Raw genomic sequence first — 24051 nt, 5'->3', positions numbered from 1 at the left:
GAATCTCGTGCCAAAGGCATTGTTTATGAGATTCTTTTTTCTTGTGGCAGCTCGTACAACAGAACTACCGGGCGCTGTATTAATGAACAGGTTGGGGAGCATGAATTAAATTTAATGAAAGATGTTTTGGTGCATTTGCCTAAGCATTGTAAAGCCTGCGGGTGTGCACCACGTTTTAACAAGGTCAAGATTCCAGGTAGAAGTAGGCATAAAACTGCGCGTGAGTTGATGGAAGCAAATTACATTAAGCAGAAAGGTGAAAGTTGTATCAGCGAATCATCGGTGACGTACTTATCAGAGAAGAGATTGTTCAATAGCTGGATAGCGTAAGGCTGTGTGAAGACTGCGCATGTCTGTATGTTGTTACTTAAGTCTGAATTTGCACACGGTCTACTTTAGTTGGAAGTGCCGCTTGTGCTTGTCATTTAGTGTTTCTTTACTTTGTGTGTGTGTTATTTTGTGGCCAAAGCATGTCAGTGTGTACATGCGTGACGCTTTTGTGCGTGCATGAGAAGAGTGTGCATCATGCTTTCGTCCCATCGATGTGGACACTAAGAGGTGCTCGGGGCCCTGACCTACTGACGTCAGACAGTCCAGCTGTGGCCAGCTCTTGCCTGTCGCCGAGAAGCCCTGCTGCCCTTTCCACCTTGGCTGCTGCCCGACGCCAGCTGACAGCAGCTATTTGCTGCCTGCCAACGCCAGGATGCCTTGCAGCCAATTCCGGTTCAGCCTCCCCGATCCTTTGAGACCTGGCTTCCCAGCAAGGTTACCCCATCATTCATCAAGAAATGAGGGGCCTTCGAACCACCACCGAAGCAGCGTTTGTCGGACACGCTGACCAATCATGAACAGCAGCCATGAGCAATCAGGGAGCCCCTCCGTGCCTTTGACCATGCACACGGCCATCGCACCTAGCGAACATTATCACGCTTTGCTGCCCCTACGCGCGGTGAACACTATTCTGCCTCAGCACCATGAACACTAGCCTTACTTCTCTTTTCTCCCTTTCGCAAACATGTTGAAGTGTGATGTGTTTATTTCGTTATTATTGTTTTCTCTTTTGTCATCATTTTTTTTTAGCAGCAGTTACAGGGCTGGACCGAGGTTGGCTGTTGCTTATAGCAGAGTCATTTTAACTGCATGGGTGACATCCGGCTGCCTTCACAGACCGATAAAGGGCAAATTTAGGAGAGGGAGACGTGGGAATTGAGGCTAGCCCACCGCCATTGCGTGGGTTTTGTCGCCTATTTCTGCTGTTATCATGTCCTGACATGACTCTCCCCTCCTCCGTGGTCCGTCGCGCTGGGGGAGTGGGAGTGACCTTGATCCCTCTCACCTGGTAGTGGATGTCGTCTGTGGTGCCATGCTCAAAGTCTCTAGGGATGTTTCGCACGCGCTGCTGGAGTCAGTCAGATTTTTCCAAGATGACTTAGAGTGAGCAAGCATTTCTTTTCCGTCCGTCGGCTTTTTATGTTTGGGGCTCATCCGAACTTTCCCAACGGCGCCTTGTGCCTGCGGCGAATGCTCACCTTTTGTTACCCCTTTCGAGCGCTAGGCCTAAAAACGGTGCGATGTCATCGCACGTGGTCATACTATACCGACCCGTATTTTTCGAAGCCAACGCAAGCGGAGTTTTGCCCTCGCTCGAGCGACCAGGCCCTGTTGTCCCAGTCTGACCGGAAATCACTTTTACCCACGGAGACGTGCTCGTGGCACCCTGTGTCGTACTTTTCACACGTGGCACGGATAAGCCTATTTGCTTTCCCGCCGACCCTTTTGCAATGGGCTCTATACTGAGTTTTTGATGTTGCCTCAGGCAATAAAATGTTGTGACCACGAGCAGTACCGTGTTCTCGCCATGACGATGGTTAAAGCATGCCCTGCGGCTCGCTAAGATCATACCCATGCTAGTGGCCATACTCTTTTGAGATACATGTACAATAAGCCCTTCGTAAAGAAGTTCTGCACAGAACACAAAGGTGTTGTCAAATGCTGAGCAAGAGCACAGGAGTCTTCGTGATGGCCAGAAATCAGCCAAGACGTTGAAAAGTATGCGAGCAGATGCCCAACCTGCCCAATGAAACGTTGTTTGGCAAATGAATAGTTGCTTCAGACACCACTCCCAGGACTAGCTCCCACGGCAGGTGGTCAGCACAAACTTGTTCTACCACAAATGACAGAATTACATAGCAGCTGTTGACAACTACTCAAGGTTTTTTGAACTGAAAAAGGTTTATGGAACTCAAACTGAACATGTGCAGTTCCTTTGTAATCTGTTTGCCTGCTACAACATTCTGAACATTTAGAGGTTTGACAATAGCCTGCAGTACAGCTCACTCAAGTTTCACTTTCACTTTCACTTTTATTCCTTAAAGACACCACCAGGGTATTACATAAGGGGTGGGTTACAATATATACAACAGGTTGAACACTTTATTATATGGTATATTGCGATGTGATCGCTTCAATGAAGGCAGTAGGGCTTGAGTTAGCGATTTCTTGTGCAAGGTCGTTCCAGTTCTCGGCTGCTCGAGAAAAAAAAGAACATGCAAAGGTGACTGTGTGAGCATGAGGACGGGCAACGTTTAAGGGGTGACCAATGCGATAGGATATGCGTGATTGTGGCAAAATATAGGGTGCTTGATTTAGCGCGCTGTGGTAGAATTTATGAAATAATGATAAACTAGCAATGTGGCGTCGATTAGAAAGTGTTTGTAAACCGGATTTCGATTTCAATGATGTTACGGTGATATCGTATGAAAAGGCGGAATGAATGAAACGAATGGCACGATTCCGAAAAGCCTCAAGGGTGTTTGTGAGGAATATCTGGCGAGGATCCCAAATGGCTGATGCATACTCTAGTTTGGGCCATGTTAGTGTTTTGTAAGCTAGTAACTTGACATGCTGTGGAGCGCTTTGTAAATGACCTCGTAAAAACCCAAATGTTTTGTTAGATGATGCAATAACGTTGTTCACATGCACACACCAGACGAGATTATTTGATATCGTCACACCTAAGTATTTATATTGGCATACGGTCTCTAGTTGCTGGTTTGCTATTTCATATTTGAATTTTAACGCATTAGGACTGCAAAAAAACGACATTGTTTTGTATTTACCAGTATTTAAAATCATTAATCAGCATTGACACTAGTTTTTAATGTTGTGCAAGTCCTGTTGAAGAGCAGACTGGTCAGTAATGTTAACAACTGAATGATAAATAATGCAATAATCGGCAAACATGCAGATTTTGCTAGTAATATGCAATGGTAGGTCATTATTATATATTAGAAAGAGTAGGGGGCCCAATACAGAACCCTGAGGGACGCCGGATTCTACAGAAAGAGGCTCAGAGTTGTTGTTATTGACGCACACTGACTGCAGGCGGTTAGTGAGGAACTGCTCAATCCATGTTAGAACTGTGGGGTTTAGATTCAGTTGGGAGAGTTGTAGTAGTAAGTGTTGATGAGCAACTTTGTCGAGTGTTTAAGTGAAATCAAGAAAAATTGCATCAGTTTGAGTGTTAGCGTCTAGATTGAGGTGCAGGTCATGGAGATAGGCCACTAATTGTGTTTTGCAGGATAGTTCCTTGCGAAACCCATGCTGAGAATGGTGAAAAAAATTTTTAGAATCAAGGAAGCTAATTATATGAGTGTATATGACATGCTCCATGATCTTACAAGGCACTGATGTGATTAAAATGGGGCGGTAGTTTAAGGGTGAACTCTTGCTGCCTGATTTGTAGACTGGAACGACCTTGTCCATTTTCCACTCTTTGGTAGGTTTTCAGATGACAGTGACTGGGAAAACAACAGCGTTAGATAAGTCACGGAAATGAATTTGGTGTTCTTCAGAAACTTCGATGTGATTTCATCGAAACCAGCAGATGATGACAGTTTAATGTTGGCAATTATGCTTGAAATGCCGTCTATCGAGATGGCGATAGGAGGCATTGTAGCCTCAAAAGGTGCAAGAAACGTAGGTAATAGTTCATCAGAGTCTTAGGTGAAAACAAAAGAAAACGCGGGGTTAAACATGTTAGCAGTGTCTTTATCCGACAGCATTTCACCCTGTTCTTGGGTAAAGATATAGTGCGGGTTGACTGTGGGTTGATGGTTTGCCAAAATTTCTTAGCGTTTTCACTGATCATCTTAGGCAGGTCGTAGTGAAAGAAGGTGTACTTGTTTTGCCGGATAGCGGTAAGATATGTACGTTCAGCTTCGCAGTACTTTTCCCATGAATTGAGGTGTGGGTTTCGTTTAGCCTGGCGAAAAAGTTGCTTTTCCTTGTTTTCAAGTTTTTTAAGGTTTTTTGTGAACCATGGTTTATGCCTGTTAGCATTGATTGATAATGTTGGAATCTATTCATCTCTTAAATAGGCTATCTGTTAAATAGGCTAAAGTTCCTACAATTTATGAGCAGTTGGAGTGTAAAACATGTGACCTCTAGCCCACATTATGTGTGAAGCAATGGCGAAGCTGAGAGAGCTGTACAAACTGCCAAGAACATCATCAGCAAATCCACAAATGTTGTGAAAGGTTTTTTTGCAAAGAGAGCTACACCTGGACCCAAGTGTTATTTGCCAGTTGAGCTTCTCGTGGGCCGCAATCTCAGAATAAACGTTCCTACTCTGCCTGGAACACTGGAGACAAAGTAAAAATACCAGCATCAGTTCTGGCAAGAAAAATGCAGTTATTTATGAGCGAGAAGCCAAGAACTACAACAGGAAGCGTAAAAACAGAAACAGCCACGGCTAAAGCCAGGTACAGTTGTCCAGATCAGACATGGCCAGGAGCCAACAATAAGGACCAGTGTTGGTGTTTCAAATGCACCGATATCTTATATTGTGTAAACGGCCAAAGGAAGTGTTCATTGCACAAAAGCACATCTCCAAAAAGTGCCAAAAGTTGCACTACCGAACCACGCAGGAACAGGTTGGTCAGGAGAAGCCAACCACAGTACCTGTAATGGCCGAGCCGTTAAACAACCGTGACGCCTGAACCTATAAGCAAGCTGTGGGCCTGTATTTTTCAAAAGAGGGAGGTGTCATATTATGAGAACTCTCGACACTCTCCAGAGAGGGTGCCACATGCTTGCTGGAACCTCGCCGTAAGGGAGGCTGGGACGGCTACAGGAGCTTGGACGGCATAGGAGATAAGCATGGGAGAATAATAAGCTTATTGTTTGTTCTCTCATTTGACAACTGGTGTCTCTCAGTTTTCCTCCAACCCCTTGACAACACGACAGTGAGAAATTTTGTGCAATTTTCACTGCTGTGACTGACGACAATGAAGATTTAATTATGCCTGAGGCTTTTGCAATGGGTTGGAGCATACGATGAACCACATGTTATGCAATTTACAATGTGTAACACCTGGTTGTTTTTTCGCTATTCTAAAATGCTTTGTTACTCATATTAACATGATTTATTTCCTGGCATGAAAACTGCCTAGGGCCAGTTTTCAATGAAGTTTCAAGCAATGAAATAGCTCAATGGTAGAATACCGGGCTGGCACAAAGTGGAGCCGGGTTTAAATCCCATTGGGTCTTTAGTGTTTTTTATTTAGTTAGCTTTCTTCTCATTTTGCATGATGGTGGTTATGGACACTGCCTGCGGCAGACAACCACGGCACCAAAAACCCCTGTTCTGATCTCATAATAGCTTTCGCTGCAAAAATAATATTGTGTCTAACATTAATACCATGTTTAACTAAAAAAATGAGCCCTTAAATTTTTAATTTTTATTTTTTCATTTTTGGCGAGAGTCTTATTCTGGCAGACTTGATGCCTTCAGGTAGTATGCAAGGTCAGCTGCCAGCTCGTAATAAGGTCATGTGCTACGTGATGCCAACAGGTGAAAAGAGTATTCCACACTTGCCGCAATTCCCACAGGCGGTGCTGGCACTCATGTTTAAATGCACATTTATACCTTATAAAGTGAACGGAGTGATGACTGCCACCATGGCTCAGTGGTAGAGCATCGGATGAATTTATCAAAGGTCTCAGGTTCAGATCTTGCCAGCGGCAAGTTATCTTTTGGTCCACTTTTCTTTTTTCACATTTACGTTACAATTACTTTTAACATCCCCCATATTCCTCTCAGCATCACTGTCTGTTAGTTCTCATCGTATGATCGAACTTTCACTGTAAATAGATAGATGAATGAATAGATAGATAGATAGATAGATAGATAGATAGATAGATAGATAGATAGATAGATAGATAGATAGATAGATAGATAGCATATAAATCGAGTATGCTACCTCCTAGGGTGCCTCGTTCCCCAGCTAGCGCGAGTGCTTGTCCCGTGTGGCTCAAGTGCTGGGAACATGGTCACCGTAGTTTCACCACCATGCCTTTTTGCCTAGCACAAGCCACACGTTGGTTTTCCGTGCATAAATAAAAGTGTTCAAATGCGCCCAGACAATGCCTCTCCCTCGTGTCATGCTAGCACACATCTTCGTGGTGCTTTACCGATCCTCATTGGTTGCTGTAACAGTCTTTTCTGTTAGCTTGCTTCTGCCCAGCACTAAGGCGCCGGGCAGATGCTCCCACATTCGCAACGAGGAAGCCATGCTGTGCCTTTGTGGGCGATTTCTTTTTCAGGCACTTCAGTGTTGTCCCCTTTGTGTGGTAGCCGTGACGCCACAGAATAGTGCACTCAATCGGTCTTGCGGACTTGCCCTCCAGGTCCACAAGCCCGTCACTGTCCCACTGTTCTGTATCTTGGTTTAATAAACCCATGTTTGTCAATGACCTGCCTCGAGTGCCATCTCTGTGCCATCTTGGACAATCGACAAACCCAGCCATACTGTCTTCATGCCTGAGAGCAGTGGAGGATGTCGCATACTTTGGCAGTTGCTTCGTAGGGTAAGCTGATTTAGCAAACCTATCCCCACGATAGAAACAACTCAAAGTGTCTTTGATTTGCTAAGAAATGCTTCGCATTTAAAATTAGAATCCAAGCAGGAATTGAAGCCAAGCATTCTGCTTGGAAGTCAGGTATTCGACGACAGAGCCACCAGGTCTTGTATGGGGTCTTTAGAATAATGCCCCATGTAGGCATAATGTTGGTGCAACATCAATCATGATTGAAATGCTGGCTATCAAGTTTTATAACGAAGCCATAAACATTAGACATGTACTTTTATGATAGAGGTCTCACGACACATTAACATCATGTGTGTTTTCATCATTAGCTGCATTTTTATAACAGTGTAATAAACATTGAATTGGTGTTTTTATGATTCAACAAGTTATATACAAGCATTGCTCCAGCTATGAGTAATTGGTAACAAAAGTTGCCTATAATATTCACATAATTGCACCATAAAGTGCTTTGTCTCAATGATACCAACGTCAGTGCTCTAATACGAGTACTGACATCACATCAGATCGAAAGTTACCCTCTTTCCATACCAGAATAGTCACATTTATGTTAAGCCCAATATAGTATACACACAATGATACTCACAGAAACATGCCTACCTTGTCATGCTTGGCTCAAAGCCAAGAAATGCAGCATAGATTATTTGTAAATTGCTTTGCATAAAACCGATTCCCACAAGATGTAGGATTTGCCAAACTTTTATATAATTTAAAATTTTTCTTGGTAACTATACTATGAAGCACATAACAGGAGTGTCTCAGTAATGTAGAATTATGTTAAACCAAGTGAGGCAAGAAATATCGCTATAGTTGGCTTTTGAAGGATAATGGGCCATAGTGTGCCTGTGCTGTGTATTGGTCAGGTTTGAAAAAATGAGGCAAAGGACAGGAGGACCCTGAGCATGAAAAAATGGTGTGCGTAGTATTTTAAATGAGTGCAGTACATTAAATCAAATAACATTATAAGGAGCAAAAACAGCGGGTTGATAGTTTAGTTGAGACAAGGACGCTAATTCACTGCTGCATAAAAAAGTTAGCATTTGATTTATTTAGGTAGCAGCCTGAATGCCAACTAAAGAAGCTATAAATATTTGGCTATTGAAGAGTGAAATGGTAAGATGAGTACATTTGCAGGCTTGAGATGAGCTCAAATGACTGTGCCGTGAGTCTGAGGCTGATGCGTACAGCAAAACTCACCGTTGAATGCCATCAATTCCAATGGTGAACATGTCGACCACTCCACCAGCAGGCTTAGTCATTAGTCCCATGAGCCCCTTGCCAATGCCTCTGAAGAAACTCTCAAGGCCTTCTGAATGAGCCTCTAAAAAACACAGATAATGCACCTAATATTATTCAAGAGCACTCCTCACACAATTCAAGAGTTCCTGCCCAATCGTAGAACTACAAGACAAGCACGCTAACACAAGAAAGCTCCAACACTCAACCATCAACTGCAGGCAGCACACAGGTCGGAAAGAAGAAGGTTGCTTATATGAATATGCTTAACAGATGGCCAACCCTTCAATCATGGACAAGCTTGTACAGTTGCCAAGGATAACTTTAAACTTGACAATATATATTTTTGAAGCATCATCGACAGCTCACTTGAACATGCGATACCACAATTGTTACTTTGTGATCCACAACCTTTATCCTCCACCTGTCAGTTCTGGTAAAAAAAAGTGACAGTTTTGGCACAAGGCCGAAGCAGTGCGTGTGATAGCAACACATTAGGCTGTTATACAAAGTAATGCTAGGATAAGCAGAAACCATATAGAATGCAGTGAACATGGTCAACTGTGCTTGAAATGACAGTAATGCAGTAACCACAATGTCTAAACAGGTATTGTTGTGAATAGTTGACTGCGTGACATTCAACAGGAGGCAAAGTCTAAGTTTGGCATCGAGAAACACAACAAGCCACTGGTTATGTCGGAGTACACTAATGTTGAAGTCTCCAGTGACTATCACCGGCACATCCTGTAGACACACCACACGAAAGTTGTGCAGAAAGACGTTCATGACGTCTGCCCGCGAAGTTTCTGGTGAGATGTACACTGCAACAATGAAGTTGTACAATGTTTTAACAGTGCAAGTGTCACCACAACTCATCTGGGGCAGCAAGTTGAGTTCGCCTGTCTAAAGTCATAGTGACGGTGTGCATTTAGATGGGAATCGAATTCACAAGCACGGCTAGATTAGCACCTTCTAGAATGGTCCTGGACTTGATGCAAACAATTTTTCCTGTTGCATAAAAGTTGAAGTGCAGCCAGAGACGTTTTCGAATGCCCCTTTCATCCAACTGTATGTGCTTCAGTGAACCCACCCCTCTATTGATCAGGCCATTAAACAAGTCCATGTTTAAAGAAAGTAAGTATAGCTTGTACAAACAAAGTACATGCTTTATTGAAGAATGTATGTTTAAGTTCATTGGCAGTAAGCCAGTGGTAATTGGTATATATACATAGCTTGCCGTTAGTGGAAAGGACACTATGAGTGGTGTAGTTTAGTTGGTTTATGCAGCTTGTTGAGGAGAGAGGTGTCGCTGGTTCAAATCCCCGGTGGGTGCCTGGAAATTTTCTTTCGGATTAATTTTCTTTGTGCATATTAAAAATATATACATACATATACAAATCCGGAACACAACGACTACATACATATACAAATCCGGAACACAACAACGGCGATGACAAAAATCAGCCAAGAGTGTCTATATAATTGCTATAGTAATAAAAAATAAAAATTACAGCATATCCTCGAAGTGAGTGATGATGAGTGGGGCAAATTGGTCCTCCGTGTGTCTGCACTTCTGTCTGTCCATCTGTCCATGCTTCTGTCTGTTTGTCTGCCTGTCCGTGCGTCTGTCTGTTTGCCGGTGCGCACCTGCTGAGTGAGTCATCAAAATAGGCAGTCACGAACCTCGACAAGCTAGGAGGGACGAACCTACGGCTTAAAAACTTCGCCCTTAAAAAAAAGTTGTGGTCTCACCAGTCCTCATTCAGCTGTGTGATGGCGCCCCCCATTTCAGAGACTGCGATAGGCCTCTATAAATAAAACACTTGGTTTTGCGACGCTCATGAATTCGGTCATGTCTCTGGTTCCAACGCGCCCAGCGCCCGAATCCAAGGCATCCACTATGAGTGATGTGATGGCATCGCTATCTGGATGCGCGAGGAGTGTTGTGTTAGCCAGAGCTTCCTTGATGAAGCCGAAAGCTGTTTCTGCATCGCCCGTCCAGAAGATGGAAGCGTTGGGCTTCATTTGACTGGATAGAAGTGCATGGAGTGGCTGCAAGATGGCAGTGCAATGAGGAATAAACCGCCGGTAATAGTTGACAAGCCCGAGGAATTCACGTAGTTTCTTCATAGTTGTTGGTCGTGGAAACTGCAATATAGCTTCAACACGTGAAGCCGGTGGAGAGATCCTACATGAATCCACGTGATGGCCAAGAAAGTCCAGTGAGGAAACACCGAACTCACTTTTTGGTCCGTTAGCGACTAGTCCATATTTGCGGAGTTGTGTGAAAACCTGATGCAGGTGAAGTTCGTGATCTTCTGCAGTGCAGTGAAGTTCGTGATCTTCTGAAGCAAAAGGTCAAACTACAAAGTACCTGGTCCACGAAGCATTTCGTTCTGCTGCTTTAGACGCGAAAACAGTGTCTCCATTGACTGCATAAAGACGGCTTTTCTTGACGCTGACACCGTCCTCAATGACTACAAGCCATCTGCGAAAACGAGACAAAACCACTTTGCAACAGCAGAACCTATAACCTGCTCATAGGGGTCACTCCTTCGCGCACTGGCTATCTCGCTAAAGGGGGAGCCCTATGGCAAGCAAGCCATCAGCATCTCAGAGAAGACAAAGAAGTTGTGCCGCAGCTGCTCTGCATGTTCGAGCCAGCACGAGAGAAGAAGACGGCAGCAAAAATGGCAACGTCTGTGAATGTCCATGCCAGAACAGCATGGTGTTAGGAGGGGCTGAAAAAATGCCTCTACTTCTGACCGAGTTAGCCGAAGAAATGACAGCCAACAAGCAACAGACCCCTGAATGCAAGTGGCTTGAGATTTTACTTCTGCAACCAAACAAATTGAACTTCACCAATGCCTCTATGCTAACGTGAAAAAAAAAATTTATGAGGTCACTTTACGAGGATACGCAGGGGTCTCCAGAGTATACCGTGTTTTTGCCAGAGTGCAGGTACGCACAATTTTATACTGTATGTGCCTGAAGGTCATATCTTGCTCGACACTTCCTTCCCACAGATGAGATGCTCACCTATGACAGCGTCATCAAGCGTTTTACTGAACACTTCGTGCACCCAGCAAGCAAGCTGTATGTCTTCTTGCTTTCACAAGCGCACTCAAGAACTGGGCAAAAGTGTTGATGCTTATTACACAACACCATGCCGACTAGTGAAGCATTGCAGCCACCCGTCTACTCAAGTTTAAAGGCGTCTCATGTGTGACAGGTTCCTGGTTGGCCTCAGAGATTCTCGCCTCTCAGGGCAGTTGTGTTGTCATTCCGAATTGTCACGAAAGGAGGCTTGGACTCGGTGAAGCAGTGGGAAGGCACAAAAAAAAAAGAGCGGCAGAAGAGACTGCTGAAGGACTTAGGCCAATTGAACTGGACACAACCAAAGCTCACAAAGCGTCGCAGTGTTATGATGCCAGGCAGCGTAATCCGCCGCTCAAGACCGAACTCTTCGGCGCTGCTACTTGTTCTTTCTATGGATGTTCGCTTAGAATGCTCAGCACGTGCGTCTCTCTGCAATTATTGTTGAAACAAAAGGCATTTTGCTTAGGTCTGTCATTCCTGTAAAGCACTAGCGACCAAGCTCACTGATATCCACCTACATACTGTCATTGCTCCCAAGCAGCCTAAACAAGTCGGCGTAACAAAAAACAATTATACAGCCTCTTTCAAGGTAGACTCTTGTGCTGAAGTATCAGCAGTGCCAGATGATTTATCAGCAGTACCCTTTCGACTCTACAAAGTGGACAGCTTGTTGACGGGTCGACTAGGGCATGTGCTTCATGTAGCCGGGATCGCACGTCGCCCAGCTTTTGTACTGGGTCACAAGCAATGAGTTGGGAGTCCTTCAGGCTAAGTAAGTGCTGTATCACCGCCGGATGCACCGTCTGATGAAGACAATGGCCGCGTTAGCGCCAGAGCACTGTAAGGAACGTCAGGCTAGGCCTAGAACGGGGAGGGGACTCTTTATTCAAAGAGTGCAGGTCAACACATAGCAATGATTACACAATATAGCTGTTACGTGGTGTTATGCGGCAGATTCCATGAAACCAAAACTAATCGTAGGCCCATGACTCCGAGATTAGTATTTTTGAGTTTAAGATATAAAATGCCTGGCACCACATCATCTCTCTCTGGAAAGGAATGGAGATGTAAGCTCTTGCGTACTTGTACAAGAGAACACGGATGAATTATACAGAACTAGTACAACAGCATGCAATCACAGTTGTTTCAAACATTACACAGCAGCAAGGCACTGAAACTTTGATATATAGTAACATGCGTAAGATATAGGCTTGTGCAAATAGTGAATTTTAGGTTCAAAGCGAATTCAGTGATTTTGATCGAATAGAATTGAATTCGAATGGTATGTATGAAATATAAAAAAAGGGATTATTTATCATGACCTAACTAATCTGCACAATATTTCTTTTGAATTGAAATAGGGGCTTTATGCAAATGCCATTTTTTTTTCGTTCAAAGAAAGTCGAAGCAATCTTTTGTAGTAGTTTCGGTAGGATGCGAGTGATAACCTCTAAGATACCTAATATCTTAAAATTTATTATACTTTGAGCATATAAGCAGTCATAACAAGCTTAATAAAATGAAGAATCGATTCGAGGATAACATGTTCCTTTAAAGCAGCCCTGCAACAGTTCTTCAAGTAGCCATGGAGCCATTAAAACGTGCTTGTTGCCTCACAAATTGACTGCCGCAAAGTTTCTAGAATCAGTTCAGTACGAGCAAAGTTGCAAAAATTTGTCGCATACTGCAGTTGCATTCTCTTTTCTGGTCCCGAAAAAATAGCTGGAAGTTAAGCAGGAAGGAATGGCATGGCATACGAAAAAAAAAAAAAAAGTTACACGCACCTTGTGATCTTGAGCTTCTCTTTTTTTTTTCTTCAAGTACGCGGATTTTCAGTGTGATCGCACACGTATTTGTGGACAAGCGGCGACCTCCCACGGGGGTCCCGGTAACGATGAGCGCGCCATGCTCAAATCAGCCAGTGGCTCTGACTAGAGCCGTATATTCCTTCTTGGCTGTGACAAACTTGTAGTCTCATTCGCCGAGGAAAGAAAGCAACTTTTAGCTTTGAAAATTTATTGTGAATAACAGGACGTGTGCAGTGCTGTAATATTTGCCTCGCGTGTCCTCGGTAGTCTCGACCACTGATCGGCAGCGTTTTCTGACCATGTTCAATAAGTGTTGCAACTCCCCTTTAAATTTGAAGGGGGGCTTCACGGCAATGCGATTTTACCTTTGATAGGTGTTTTCGCGCCTGAACATTTCTACACTGTAGTGAAACCACCTTTACAAGCAATGATATGCGGATTAATATACACCTCTTCTTTCATTGCTGTAACTTCAAAAATATTCGATAATTTAAATTCGAATCAAAGCAAACTCAAATATTCAACTATTCATTCAAATATTCGCACAAGCCAAGTAAGATAGACTAGTAAAAATATAATCAATCTTTGGTGCATATGAGAATATGGTATAACCGTTGAAAATATATTGTAGAAAATTGTAAAATAAAACAACATTACACAGTACTTATCACATGAAGGAATGTAGGAGCATGTTGAAGGAACATAATCCTGGTAACGCACCATTTTTTTATGGTGTCGCTTGGGACGAAGGCATGCAGGAGAATGAGGTGAAGGATTCACCGATGGAGCCTTATTCATCTCAGAAGATTTTGAGCCCTGGGGCTCACCTACATGCTAATCCTCGAAAAGCAAGCGCGGTAGCGATTTTGGAGTGTTCATACGTGACACAGTCGTACCCGAGACATCTTTCCCCCCCTTCAAAACTATCTGCACTGGGGCTGGGCACATCAGCCATATTTTGTGAAGGTGCCTATTAGGTGGTTTGTGAAACAGTCACTAACTGGAGCATTGCAGAAGAATGTGGAGGTGGGGAGTAATTCTTTTGCATGAATGAAGAATTAGGTAGATGAAGTGAATTCTGCTGCGAAGTTGAGTTTCGCACAGTATGAGCCAGTATGAGCTTTGAAGCATTCCGTACATTGCCATCACTAAGGCAGAATGAATTCAGTCCAAGTTGTGCCTATATTCAGTCCCTATGAACCCTTGTACTTAATCTGATTGCCTGGAAGACAAACTTTGACCCTGTGGCCCACCTGTAGTTTAGGAGGTTTAACTCCACGCTTTAAATCAATCCGGTGCTTAGTTGCCTGTTGTTTATAGAATAGTCGCGTTCTCACAGGATCCAATGTTGGCAAAGGCCAGAAGACTTTGGGTGTAACCATGCAATGTCAATTCCAGAATGCAGTTGGTGATTATGCAAATGTTGTGCAGGTAAAGAGCCACGTTAAACATGACTATCCAAGCCAGGCCACCAGTATCTTTCTCTAAGCCGTTGCTTCGTCCTGACAATTCCAGGGTGGCTTTCATGAGCCAACTGCACAAGTCTGTCACACATTGATGTAGGAATGGTGACTATCTGTGTGGAAAACTAGGTTTTCTACACAGCACAGCTCAAATCTGACTGCAAAGTAGGGCAGTAGTTCCGGTGGCAGAGATTTCTTATCTGGCCAGCCATTAGCAATGAATGCAAGCTCATGCTGAAATGTAGCATCTTCAGCATTTGCTGCCTGTAGGTCAGCTTTGCTTATGCAAAAAGTAATGAAAGAGATTATCTCTTTTTCTGGCTCTGGACAAACTGGAAGCTGTAAAGGTAAATGAGAAAGTGCACCCGCCACAACATTATGTGAACCCTTGCGGTACTGTACAATGAACTTGTAGTTTAACAGTCTGGCACACCAGCATGAAATGCGTAATGGGTGTCAGTCTTCTGATCCAGCAGACTTCCTTGGACCACTTGAATGTTTGGTCTTTACGCATCATGGAACGCAGTGGTTCAACAACATCAGCATAATATGGAATTAACTTTGAGTAATAGGCAGCAAGACCAAAAAATTAAATGCTAGGTTTTACAATCTGAAGGTGCAGGTAGATTAACAACAGCATGCACTTTAGATTCAAGAGAAGACAATTCTCTGGCACTGACATTGTGTCTTACAATTGAATTTGCTTGATGGCAAAGACATATTTGTCGTTCAGTTTCATTTCTGTGTTGCTTATGATTCTTAGTACAACTTGCAAATTAGCATTATGCTCAGCATGTGTTCGGCTTCAGACTAAAATGTCATCTAAGTAGCACAGTACTCCACAGCAATATTTCAAAATGTCTGACATCATTTTCTGAAAAACAGCAGGGGCAGATTGACTTGAAAGTAAACATTTGACATAAGTCTGTCTGGTTGAGTATGAAACTGGGAGATGATTTAGACTCCAACCAAAAGTTTTGAAGAAACCCGACGTTTCGGAACCGACTTGGTTCCTTCCTCAGGGGTGACGGTGAAGGCTATGTAGCAGCGTCGTCTTCAAAGCACTCGTGAGGTGGCTAATGACCCCCCTCTCTCTCTTGTTTTACCGTGGAGCGCAGTCCATGTGAATACACTGGGGGAAGGTTTTCAAGAAAGCGGTTGATATTATGGGCTGTCCTCCGTATGTGCCACGACTCGAGTAACAACCTTCTCCTCCAGTTCAACTCGCTTTCAGAGATGGCCATTTCTTCAAAATTTATTTTGTGATCCAACGTCTCAGCATGTTTGGCGACTGTGCTGCGCTCTTTGTAGAACTTTCACACATCATTGGCGTGTTGCTTCAGTCGTTCCAGTAGGTTTTTAGTCTCGCCGATAAACGACGAGGGGCACTCGGCACACAGAATTTTGGCCTGTCCATTGTTGGCCGATCTTTCGGGCGGGGGAGGAGGCAGCCCAGCGTACACGAAGGCATGTGCGCGATGCGAACCCCTTCCTTCCTGAAGATCCGCGCTAACATCTCGCTGGTTCCCTGAACGTATGGAACCGGTATGCATTTCGGGGGGCTGCCAATTGAGATTGATTAGTGTTTTGTATCCTCTATTGCTCTGCGCGGTGGGTGGTGGCTCGAATGAAGTTTTTTGGGTATCCGTTTTTTCTGAGGTTAGCAATTATGCGGGCCTCTTCTTTTTTTCGCTCGGTGTCATTACAGCATAAGTTCCTAGCTCTCTCAAGTAGCATGGTGACAGACGAGGCCTTGTGGCAGGGGGGTGGGAAGAATCGAATTGAAGGTAGCGGCCAGTGTGCGTTGGCTTCCTATGAACGGAGAACTCCAGGCCATCCTGCTTTCTTTCCACTTGGATGTCGAGAAAGGGCAGGCAGTGGTTGCTTTCACACTCGGTCGTGAATCGTATGGCTGGGTGCACAGACTTAAGGTGTTGTCTGAAGTTTTCAACTTCAGCCGTCTTAATGACGCAAAAGCAATCGTCCATATAACGCAGAAAAAGCTTGGGTCGCGGCGAGAAGGAATTGAGTGCTTTCTCTTGTATGTACTCCAAGGTCAGGTTTGCCATCGTGACGGAGATGAAAGCTCTCATCGCGGTTCCTCTGTTCTGCCTGAAAATAGTTCCTTTGTAGGAGAAATATGTACTGAAGAGGCAGAACTCTAGTAGACTACAGAGCTCGTCAACCGCCAAAGGAGTCTTTCACTTGTGGGAGTTGAGGCTGGCCCGCTGCCTTTGCGCGGGCTTTCCCGCCTTTTCTGCCATTCTCATGTCCCGACATGTCTGCTCTCCTGTGCTGTCTGCCGTGGTGGGTGAGCGGAGTGACGTTTAACTCCCTCACCCGGAAGCAGATGTTGACTGTGGCGCCGCGCGCGGGGACTCGCGAGAGGTTTTCGCGCGCTGCGTCGGGAGCGGTGAGTACTCTCCGGGACTGCAAACGGTGAGCCACGCCACATTTTCCGTCCGGCGACTCCCGTCGCTCGGGGCTCGTCGAGCGAACGCTCACCTTTTGTTGCCCCGCTGCGTACTCACGGCCGAAGGGCAGTACAGTGTCCTAGTGCGTGGCCTAGCTACGCCGACTCGTCTCCCTCCGAAGCCAACGCGAGCGCCTTTGCCCTCGCTTGAGCAACCGGGCCTTTGTCCCGGTGTCTCCGTGGATCACCTTTACTGCGGAGACGTGCTCGTGGCACCCTGTGTAGTACTTTGTGCCCGTGGCGTGGATAAGCCTACTTGCTTTCCCGCCGCGCCTTTTTGCAACGGGCTGTACTGCGTTTGGTGTTGCCACAATAAAGTGTTGCGACTTTGAGCAGTATCGTGTTCTCGCCACGGCGACGGTTAACGCGTGCCCTGCGGCTCGCTAAGACCGGACCCACGCTGGTGGCCGTACTCCTTCGGGATACGTGTACACCACACTGGCGCCCAACGCGGTATCAAAAGCTCTAGCTTTTGACTGCTCTTAGCCAGTCAGTTCGCCTGCGTGATTCGGGCTCGTCGCAACATGTCTGCTTCGTGGCATGCCGCATTGCACCAAGAGGCCACCGCCTCTATCGACGGGCGCGCTTCGGCGCTCGCCTGTGTCGTCACCCCCTTTTTGTGGTGAATACACCGCTACGTGGTAGCTGACGCGCTATCTCGTGCCCCCTGTTGTCTGCCGAGAACCTGGATTTCGGTGCGATGGCCGCTCGCGGTGCCTTAGCACATACAAGCGTCGGGGGCGAAACAGCAGCTTCGCCGCCATTCGGCGAGAAGGGTGAGTCCCCATGCGGACAAACCTTGGCTGCTAACCAGGTAAGTGGCGCACCGCGAAGCGGCCAAGCGGGGGAGCTTTCCGAAGGCCACGAGGCCGAGAGTGAACCCGTAACGCCGACTCACGCGGCGGTTGCTGCGATCCTGAGTGGGCGCGATACCAGACTCCCCCATTTGGGAGAATGGAAATTGCTTTCGGCAGCGAAGAGCTACTGAAGGCTCAGCAGAGTGATCCGTTTCGAGTCTCGGAGGGACGGAGCGCCATATACGCTGCTTGCTTTGCGGCGGGCGCCGGTAAACCGTCTTGACGAAGCGCGGAGCGCCGTTACGCTGCTTGTTCTGCGGCGGGCGCGATTAGGGGGCTGAAACAGCGTGTGTCGCTGAGTCCCCGGCGGATTCATTTTGCTGGACCATGACGGGCTCCTGCTGAAGTATATAGCCACTGACGACGAGTCCATAGACCCGTTTAAGGTGGTTATGCCCAAAAGTCTGAGAGCCGCACTGTTGCGATCCTCTCACGACGAACCCATGGCCGGTCACCTGAGTGGCTCGAAAGTTTTTGCAAACTGAGCAATGTTGTGACCTGGCCCGGCACGAAGCGTGGCTTTTATCGCTATTCCGTGCCTGCCACGTCTGACAAACGGTTGAGCCAAGGGTTGGAAAGTCGCCCGGTCTTATGAATCGATTGTTAGTGAGTGTCCGTGGCGCGTACTAGCTGAAAGATCCCCTTTGGGAAAACTCAGCCGTGCCCACATCGCAGACCTGAAGCCCTTTGTCACGGTCTGACGAGCTCGCGCCAGTGCCTTGCGGCACTTCGCGCAAGCAACGGGCACACCCGGAGCGGCGGACCGCATTCGGACCCCGCGCCGGTATAATCTGAGGAAGCGGTCACCTTTGTGATTTCGTGCCGGACGGCGGACTTCTCCGCAACCGAAGGCCCTCAGTTTACTGTCTAGCCTCAGTATAGGTTAGCTTCTTTATGGCCTTTTCTCGTAAAGAAGTTGACCCCGCCCTGTCTGCTGCCAGTGTTTCTTTTTTTTTTTGAAGTGTTCATGTGTATTTTGTTTTTTTGTCTAATATTAAGTGTTATTTGTATTTTATGTTTTTTGCCAGATGTTGAGTGTCGTTTTGCTCTGTTTTTACTTTTTTTTTCCGTGTTCGTTTCGTCTACCGCGAAGGGAGCTGTGTGTGACCTTGTGTGTCTGTGCTTGCCGGCAGAGAGAGAGACGAAGGACGCTTTGCGCCTACGCTCGCGCAGCTGTCGGCGGTGTGTGTGCGCGTGTGCTTCTGTGCGTGTGCAAGTGCGTAACGCTTCAGTGCGAGCCCGCGAAGAGTGCGTCATGGCTTCCCCCCATCGACGCGGGCACTGGAGGTGCTTGGGGGGGCATTGACACACTGACGTCAGACCATCCGGCTGTGCTCTGCTCTCGGCTGTCGCTGAAGAAGCCCTGCTGCCTTTTCCACCATGGCTCCTGCGCGAGGCCAGCTGAAAGCAGCTATATGCTGCCCGCCAACGCCAGGGCGCCTCGCAGCCATTTTTGGTTCGGCCTCCCTGACCACCGGAGAGGCCCGGCTTCCCGCAACATCCAGCTCCGTCATCGAGCCAGAAATGCGGGGCCTCCGAACAACCGAAGCGGCTTTCATCGGACTCGCGGCTTATCAAGAGCAGCAACAAGCCATCAGTGAGCCCCCTCCCGTACCTCTGACCTCGCACTCGGGCATCGCACCCAGCGAACACTGTCACGCCTTTCCGCCCCTCCGCGCAGTGGACGCTATCCCGCTTCAGCACCACGAACACTAGTGCCACTTTTCTGTGCTCCCTTCCGCAGTTATCTTTATAGTGTCGTGTGTTTATTTTGTTATCTATGTTTTGTTTCTCCTTTGCAATCATTTTTTTTAGCAGCAGTAGCAGGGCTGGACTGAGGTTAGCTGTTGCTCATAGCAGTGTCATTTTAACTGCATGGGTGACGTCCGGCTGCCTTTTGCAGACCGGTAAAGGGCAAATTTAGGAGAGGGGGATGTGGGAGTTGAGGCTGGCCCGCTGCCTTTGCGCGGGCTTTCCCGCCTTTTCTGCCATTCTCATGTCCCGACATGTCTGCTCTCCTGTGCTGTCTGCCGTGGTGGGTGAGCGGAGTGACGTTTAACTCCCTCATCCGGAAGCGGATGTTGACTGTGGCGCCGCGCGCGGGGACTCGCGAGAGGTTTTCGCGCGCTGCGTCGGGAGCGGTGAGTACTCTCCGGGACTGCAAACGGTGAGCCACGCCACCTTTTCCGTCCGGCGACTCCCGTCGCTCGGGGCTCGTCGGGCTTCGCCGACCGCGCCTCGCGCCCGAGGCAAACGCTCACCTTTTGTTGCCCCGCTGCGTACTCACGGCCGAAGGGCAGTACGGTGTCCTAGTGCGTGGCCTAGCTACGCCGACCCGTCTCCCTCCGAAGCCAACGCGAGCGCCTTTGCCCTCGCTCGAGCAACCGGGCCTTTGTCCCGGTGTCTCCGTGGATCACCTTTACCGCGGAGACGTGCTCGTGGCACCCTGTGTAGTACTTTGTGCCCGTGGCGTGGATAAGCCTACTTGCTTTCCCGCCGCGCCTTTTTGCAACGGGCTGTACTACGTTTGGTGTTGCCACAATAAAGTGTTGCGACTTTGAGCAGTATCGTGTTCTCGCCACGGTGACGGTTAATGCGTGCCCTGCGGCTCGCTAAGACCGGACCCACGCTGGTGGCCGTACTCCTTCGGGATACGTGTACACCACACACTCAGGCTTGCGTCCTTCTCAAGCACAGCACGGGCAGCAGAGACAGCTAAGGGAACTGGCACGTTGGTGAACAATGAAATGACGTCAAATGAGACCATGCTCTCGTCATCGCCGATGCTCACATTTGACGCTAGCTGCAAAAAGTGGCTGGCGTCACGGACATGAGTTGGTGTCTTCCGGGTTAGTGGGGAGAATATTTGGTGTCGAAAATTTGAAAGGGCTCGGCATGGGGAGAAAGTGAAGTCTACAATCGGTCGGATGGGGACATCAGGCTTGTGAATTTTTGGTAGTCCATAAAAACTTGGAGCGGATCCGTTACGGCAGATTAGTCGCAGGTAAAGTGTTCTGAGATTCGTGTTGTGCTTGAAAAACTTCCGTGAGTAGCTCGTTTAGCTGTGTCTGGGTTCGCTTCGTTGGATCCTTACTAGCTGCGTGTATGCGTCTCCTTCTAAAAGAGCTGAAACCTTCCGATCGTAGTCCCCACTGTCCAACATCACCGTCGAATTGCCCTTGTTGGCGGGCAAGATGACAATGCTTCGATCCCGTCATAGTTCCCGAAGTGCCTGGTTCTCCTCCGTGGTCAAGTTGTTTTTTCTTTGTGACGGTAATTTCGAAAGGATCCCAATTGATTTCAGCCTGATTTCTTCTCTGCCGCCCGGCCTCACGCTTTGGATGGCTTCCTCTACAGCTGCGACAAGTTTCAGTACACGTAGGGTCGTTGACATGTTATAGCCATGTCTCTTTGCCAGGACAGAAGTTTCCCGATCAGTGAAAGGATAAGATGAAAGATTGGTGACAAACCTGGAATTTTGGGTGCTTTGGTTGGAACTCTGGTCCAGCAGGTGGGAGAGTTTCTTATCATGAGTGGTCTGGCGCTTTTTTGCCGTCGATACCGCAACAGAGTCCGCGAACGTGTCGACCGCAGACATCAACTCAGGGATGTGGTGCTCAAGTTGATGCTTGGCGAAGAACAGGTCCAGTTCTTTTTTCCAAAGAGAGGCGTTAATTTCAGGAAGGCGGGCGTTGATCAGTCGTTGTTCGGCTCTCGTGATGACTTCCAAGCCCTCAGGGGCCTGGACAGGTCGTTTTAGGCACAGGCCTTGAGGAACGACTTTCCTTTCTTTGCAGGTGCGGTTGAAGTTGAGATGAGTCTTGAAGACTGAGATGCCATTCTTAATGCGTATGTAGCGCTTGACGAGCTGCATCGTATTGTGTCCGAAGTCTTGGCTGATTGACTTGAAAGTAAACATTCAACAGAAGTCTGTCTGGTTGGGTATGAAACTGGGAGATGATTTAGACTCCAGCCAAAAGTTTTGAAGAAACATGACGTTTCAGAACCGACTTGGTTCCTTCCCCAGGGGTGATTGCGGAGGCTATGTAGCAGCGTCGTCTTCAAAGCACTCGCGAGGTGGCTCACGACCCCCCCCCTCTCTCTCTATTTCTCTCGGTTTGCCGTGGAGCGCAGTCCGTGTGAATACACTAGGGGAAGGGTTCTGAGGGAGCGGTTGATATTATGGGCTGTCCTCTGTATGTGCCACGACTCAAGTACCAACCTTCTCCTCCAGTTCGGCTCGCTTTCAAGAATGGCCGTCGCTGTGATCCAACGTCTCAGAATGTTCGGCGACTGCGCTGCGCTCTTTGTAGAACTTCCGCACATCATTGGCGTGTTGCTTCAGTCGTTCCGGTAGGTTTTTCGTCTCGCCGATATACGACGAAGGGCACTCAGCACACGGAATTTTGTAAACGAATCCGGGGCGCCTTTGTAATTGCTGACCTCAGAAAAAACGGATACCCCAAAAATTTCGTTCGAGCCACCACCTACCGCGCAGAGCAACAGAGGATACGAAAACACCGATCAACCTCAATTGGCAGCCCCTCAAAATGTGTACCGGTCCCAGACATTCAGCAACCAGTGAGATGTTAACGCGGATCTTCAGGAAGGAAGGGGTTCGCATCGTGCACGTGCCTTCGTGTACGCTGGGCTGCTTTCTCCCCCACCCGAAAGATCGGCCAACAATGGGCAGGCGCCCCGGCGTCGTTCACTACAGCGTACCACCCGCAAACCAACGGCCTCACGGAACCCCTCAACCATACCCTGATGAATATGTTAGCGGTGCACGTCTACAAGGATCACAAAGATTGGGACATCCACTTACCTTTCGTTACCTTCGCATACAATAGTTGACGTCATGATACAGCTGGATTTTCACCTTTTTACCTACTGTTTGGTTATGACCCGCCTTTGCCCATGGACACCATGCTCCAATCTGACGCCCCCTCATTGAATATACCGGCGAATATACTGGCGAGCAAATGCGAACAACGCTGCTGCAGTCCGAGCATGTTCACGTTCAGCACTTTGTCGTCGTCATTCTCAGGCATCTACTTAGCCCGTGACATTACCCGCCGGCGGCAGAAGCACCGTCCCGGTGCGATCAATTCTCGAGGCATGAGTAGTATGGTTTAAGCCGTGAGCTGTGCACTATATCGGTCGGGACTGAAGCTGGTACTGACGTGGTATGGAGTGGAGCTATCTCATAGGTCACGCTGGTGACCTTGCGTATGACGCGGTAGGGGCCAACGTAACGGGACATCAGTTTTTCGCAGAGACCAACACGACGTGATGGTAACCACAGCAAGATGAGCGACCCCGGAGAGTACTGTACGTTGCGGTGCCGGCGATCGTAAGCACTCTTTTGGTTAAGTTGCGAGGCACATAAACGATCCCGGGCGACTTGGCGGGCGATGTCAGCTCGGGCCAGGGCATCACGAGCATAAGCAGTTGATGAGGGGGCGTCAGATTGGAGCATCGTGTCCATGGGCAAAGGCTGGTCATAACCAAACAGTAGATAAAAAGGTGAAAATCCAGCTGTATCATGACGTGAACTGTTGTATGCGAAGGTAACGAAAGGTAAGTGGATGTCCCAATCTTTGTGATCCTTGGAGATGTACATCGCTAACATATTCGTCAGGGTATGATTGAGGCATTCTGTGAGGCCTGTGATGTCCTCGCAAACACGGACTGAACCCCGGTCCTTTCAAGATGTTTTCACTTGTTTCTCAAACCCACGCAAAAAAAAAGGAAAAGAAAACCTTCGGTGTAACGAATGGGCATTCCGGAGTGGAGTACCTAGAAGGACTATTTCTACTGTTCTCACGGGCTCCCCCGCGCAAACACGAGGACTGGGCGGCGCCTTGTCATCTACAGACCCAGTGACAGTGTACGGTGGAGATAATCTGCGCGCCCCCTTCAGATTTGTGGAATGGGGGAGCAGCAGAGCACCTTTTGTTGGTTCGGGGAATGCGACGCTGCCGAAGCGCCTGTGCTGGGTCAAGTATGACTTTCCGTCAGCCTCCGTGGCTCCAGGGTTCATTACTGCGTTCTGCGCGGATGGCCACCCGCGGCGGTGAATGACGAAGAAGCGGCAACTACGGAGAATTTCGCGGGAGACACCGAGCTGCATGGAGACGTCAGGACTCGTTCTGGACATCAGCTCATCAAGTACCAGAAACCGGGACAATTGGTTTGGCCGAAAACATTTTGGCACAACATTGCAA

General features: G+C 47.5%; 1 protein-coding gene across 6 annotated transcripts in view; it reads right to left on the bottom strand.

Annotated features, from left to right (window-relative positions):
• Window positions 1-24051, bottom strand: part of LOC119174040 (intermembrane lipid transfer protein VPS13A) — a 1344268-nt gene that overhangs the window by 40775 nt on the left and 1279442 nt on the right. For all 6 annotated transcript variants that reach the window (XM_075894208.1, XM_075894209.1, XM_075894213.1 and 3 more), the window contains one exon: window positions 8086-8209. In XM_075894208.1, the coding sequence (XP_075750323.1) occupies window positions 8086-8209 (124 nt within the window). The remainder of the gene's footprint in view (window positions 1-8085; window positions 8210-24051) is intronic.

This window comes from Rhipicephalus microplus, chromosome 5 (assembly GCF_043290135.1).
Source record: "Rhipicephalus microplus isolate Deutch F79 chromosome 5, USDA_Rmic, whole genome shotgun sequence".
NCBI classification, from domain to species: Eukaryota; Metazoa; Arthropoda; class Arachnida; order Ixodida; family Ixodidae; genus Rhipicephalus; species Rhipicephalus microplus.
The sequence above is the reverse complement of the archived record's forward strand: the minus strand, read 5'-3'. Positions and strand labels throughout refer to the sequence as shown.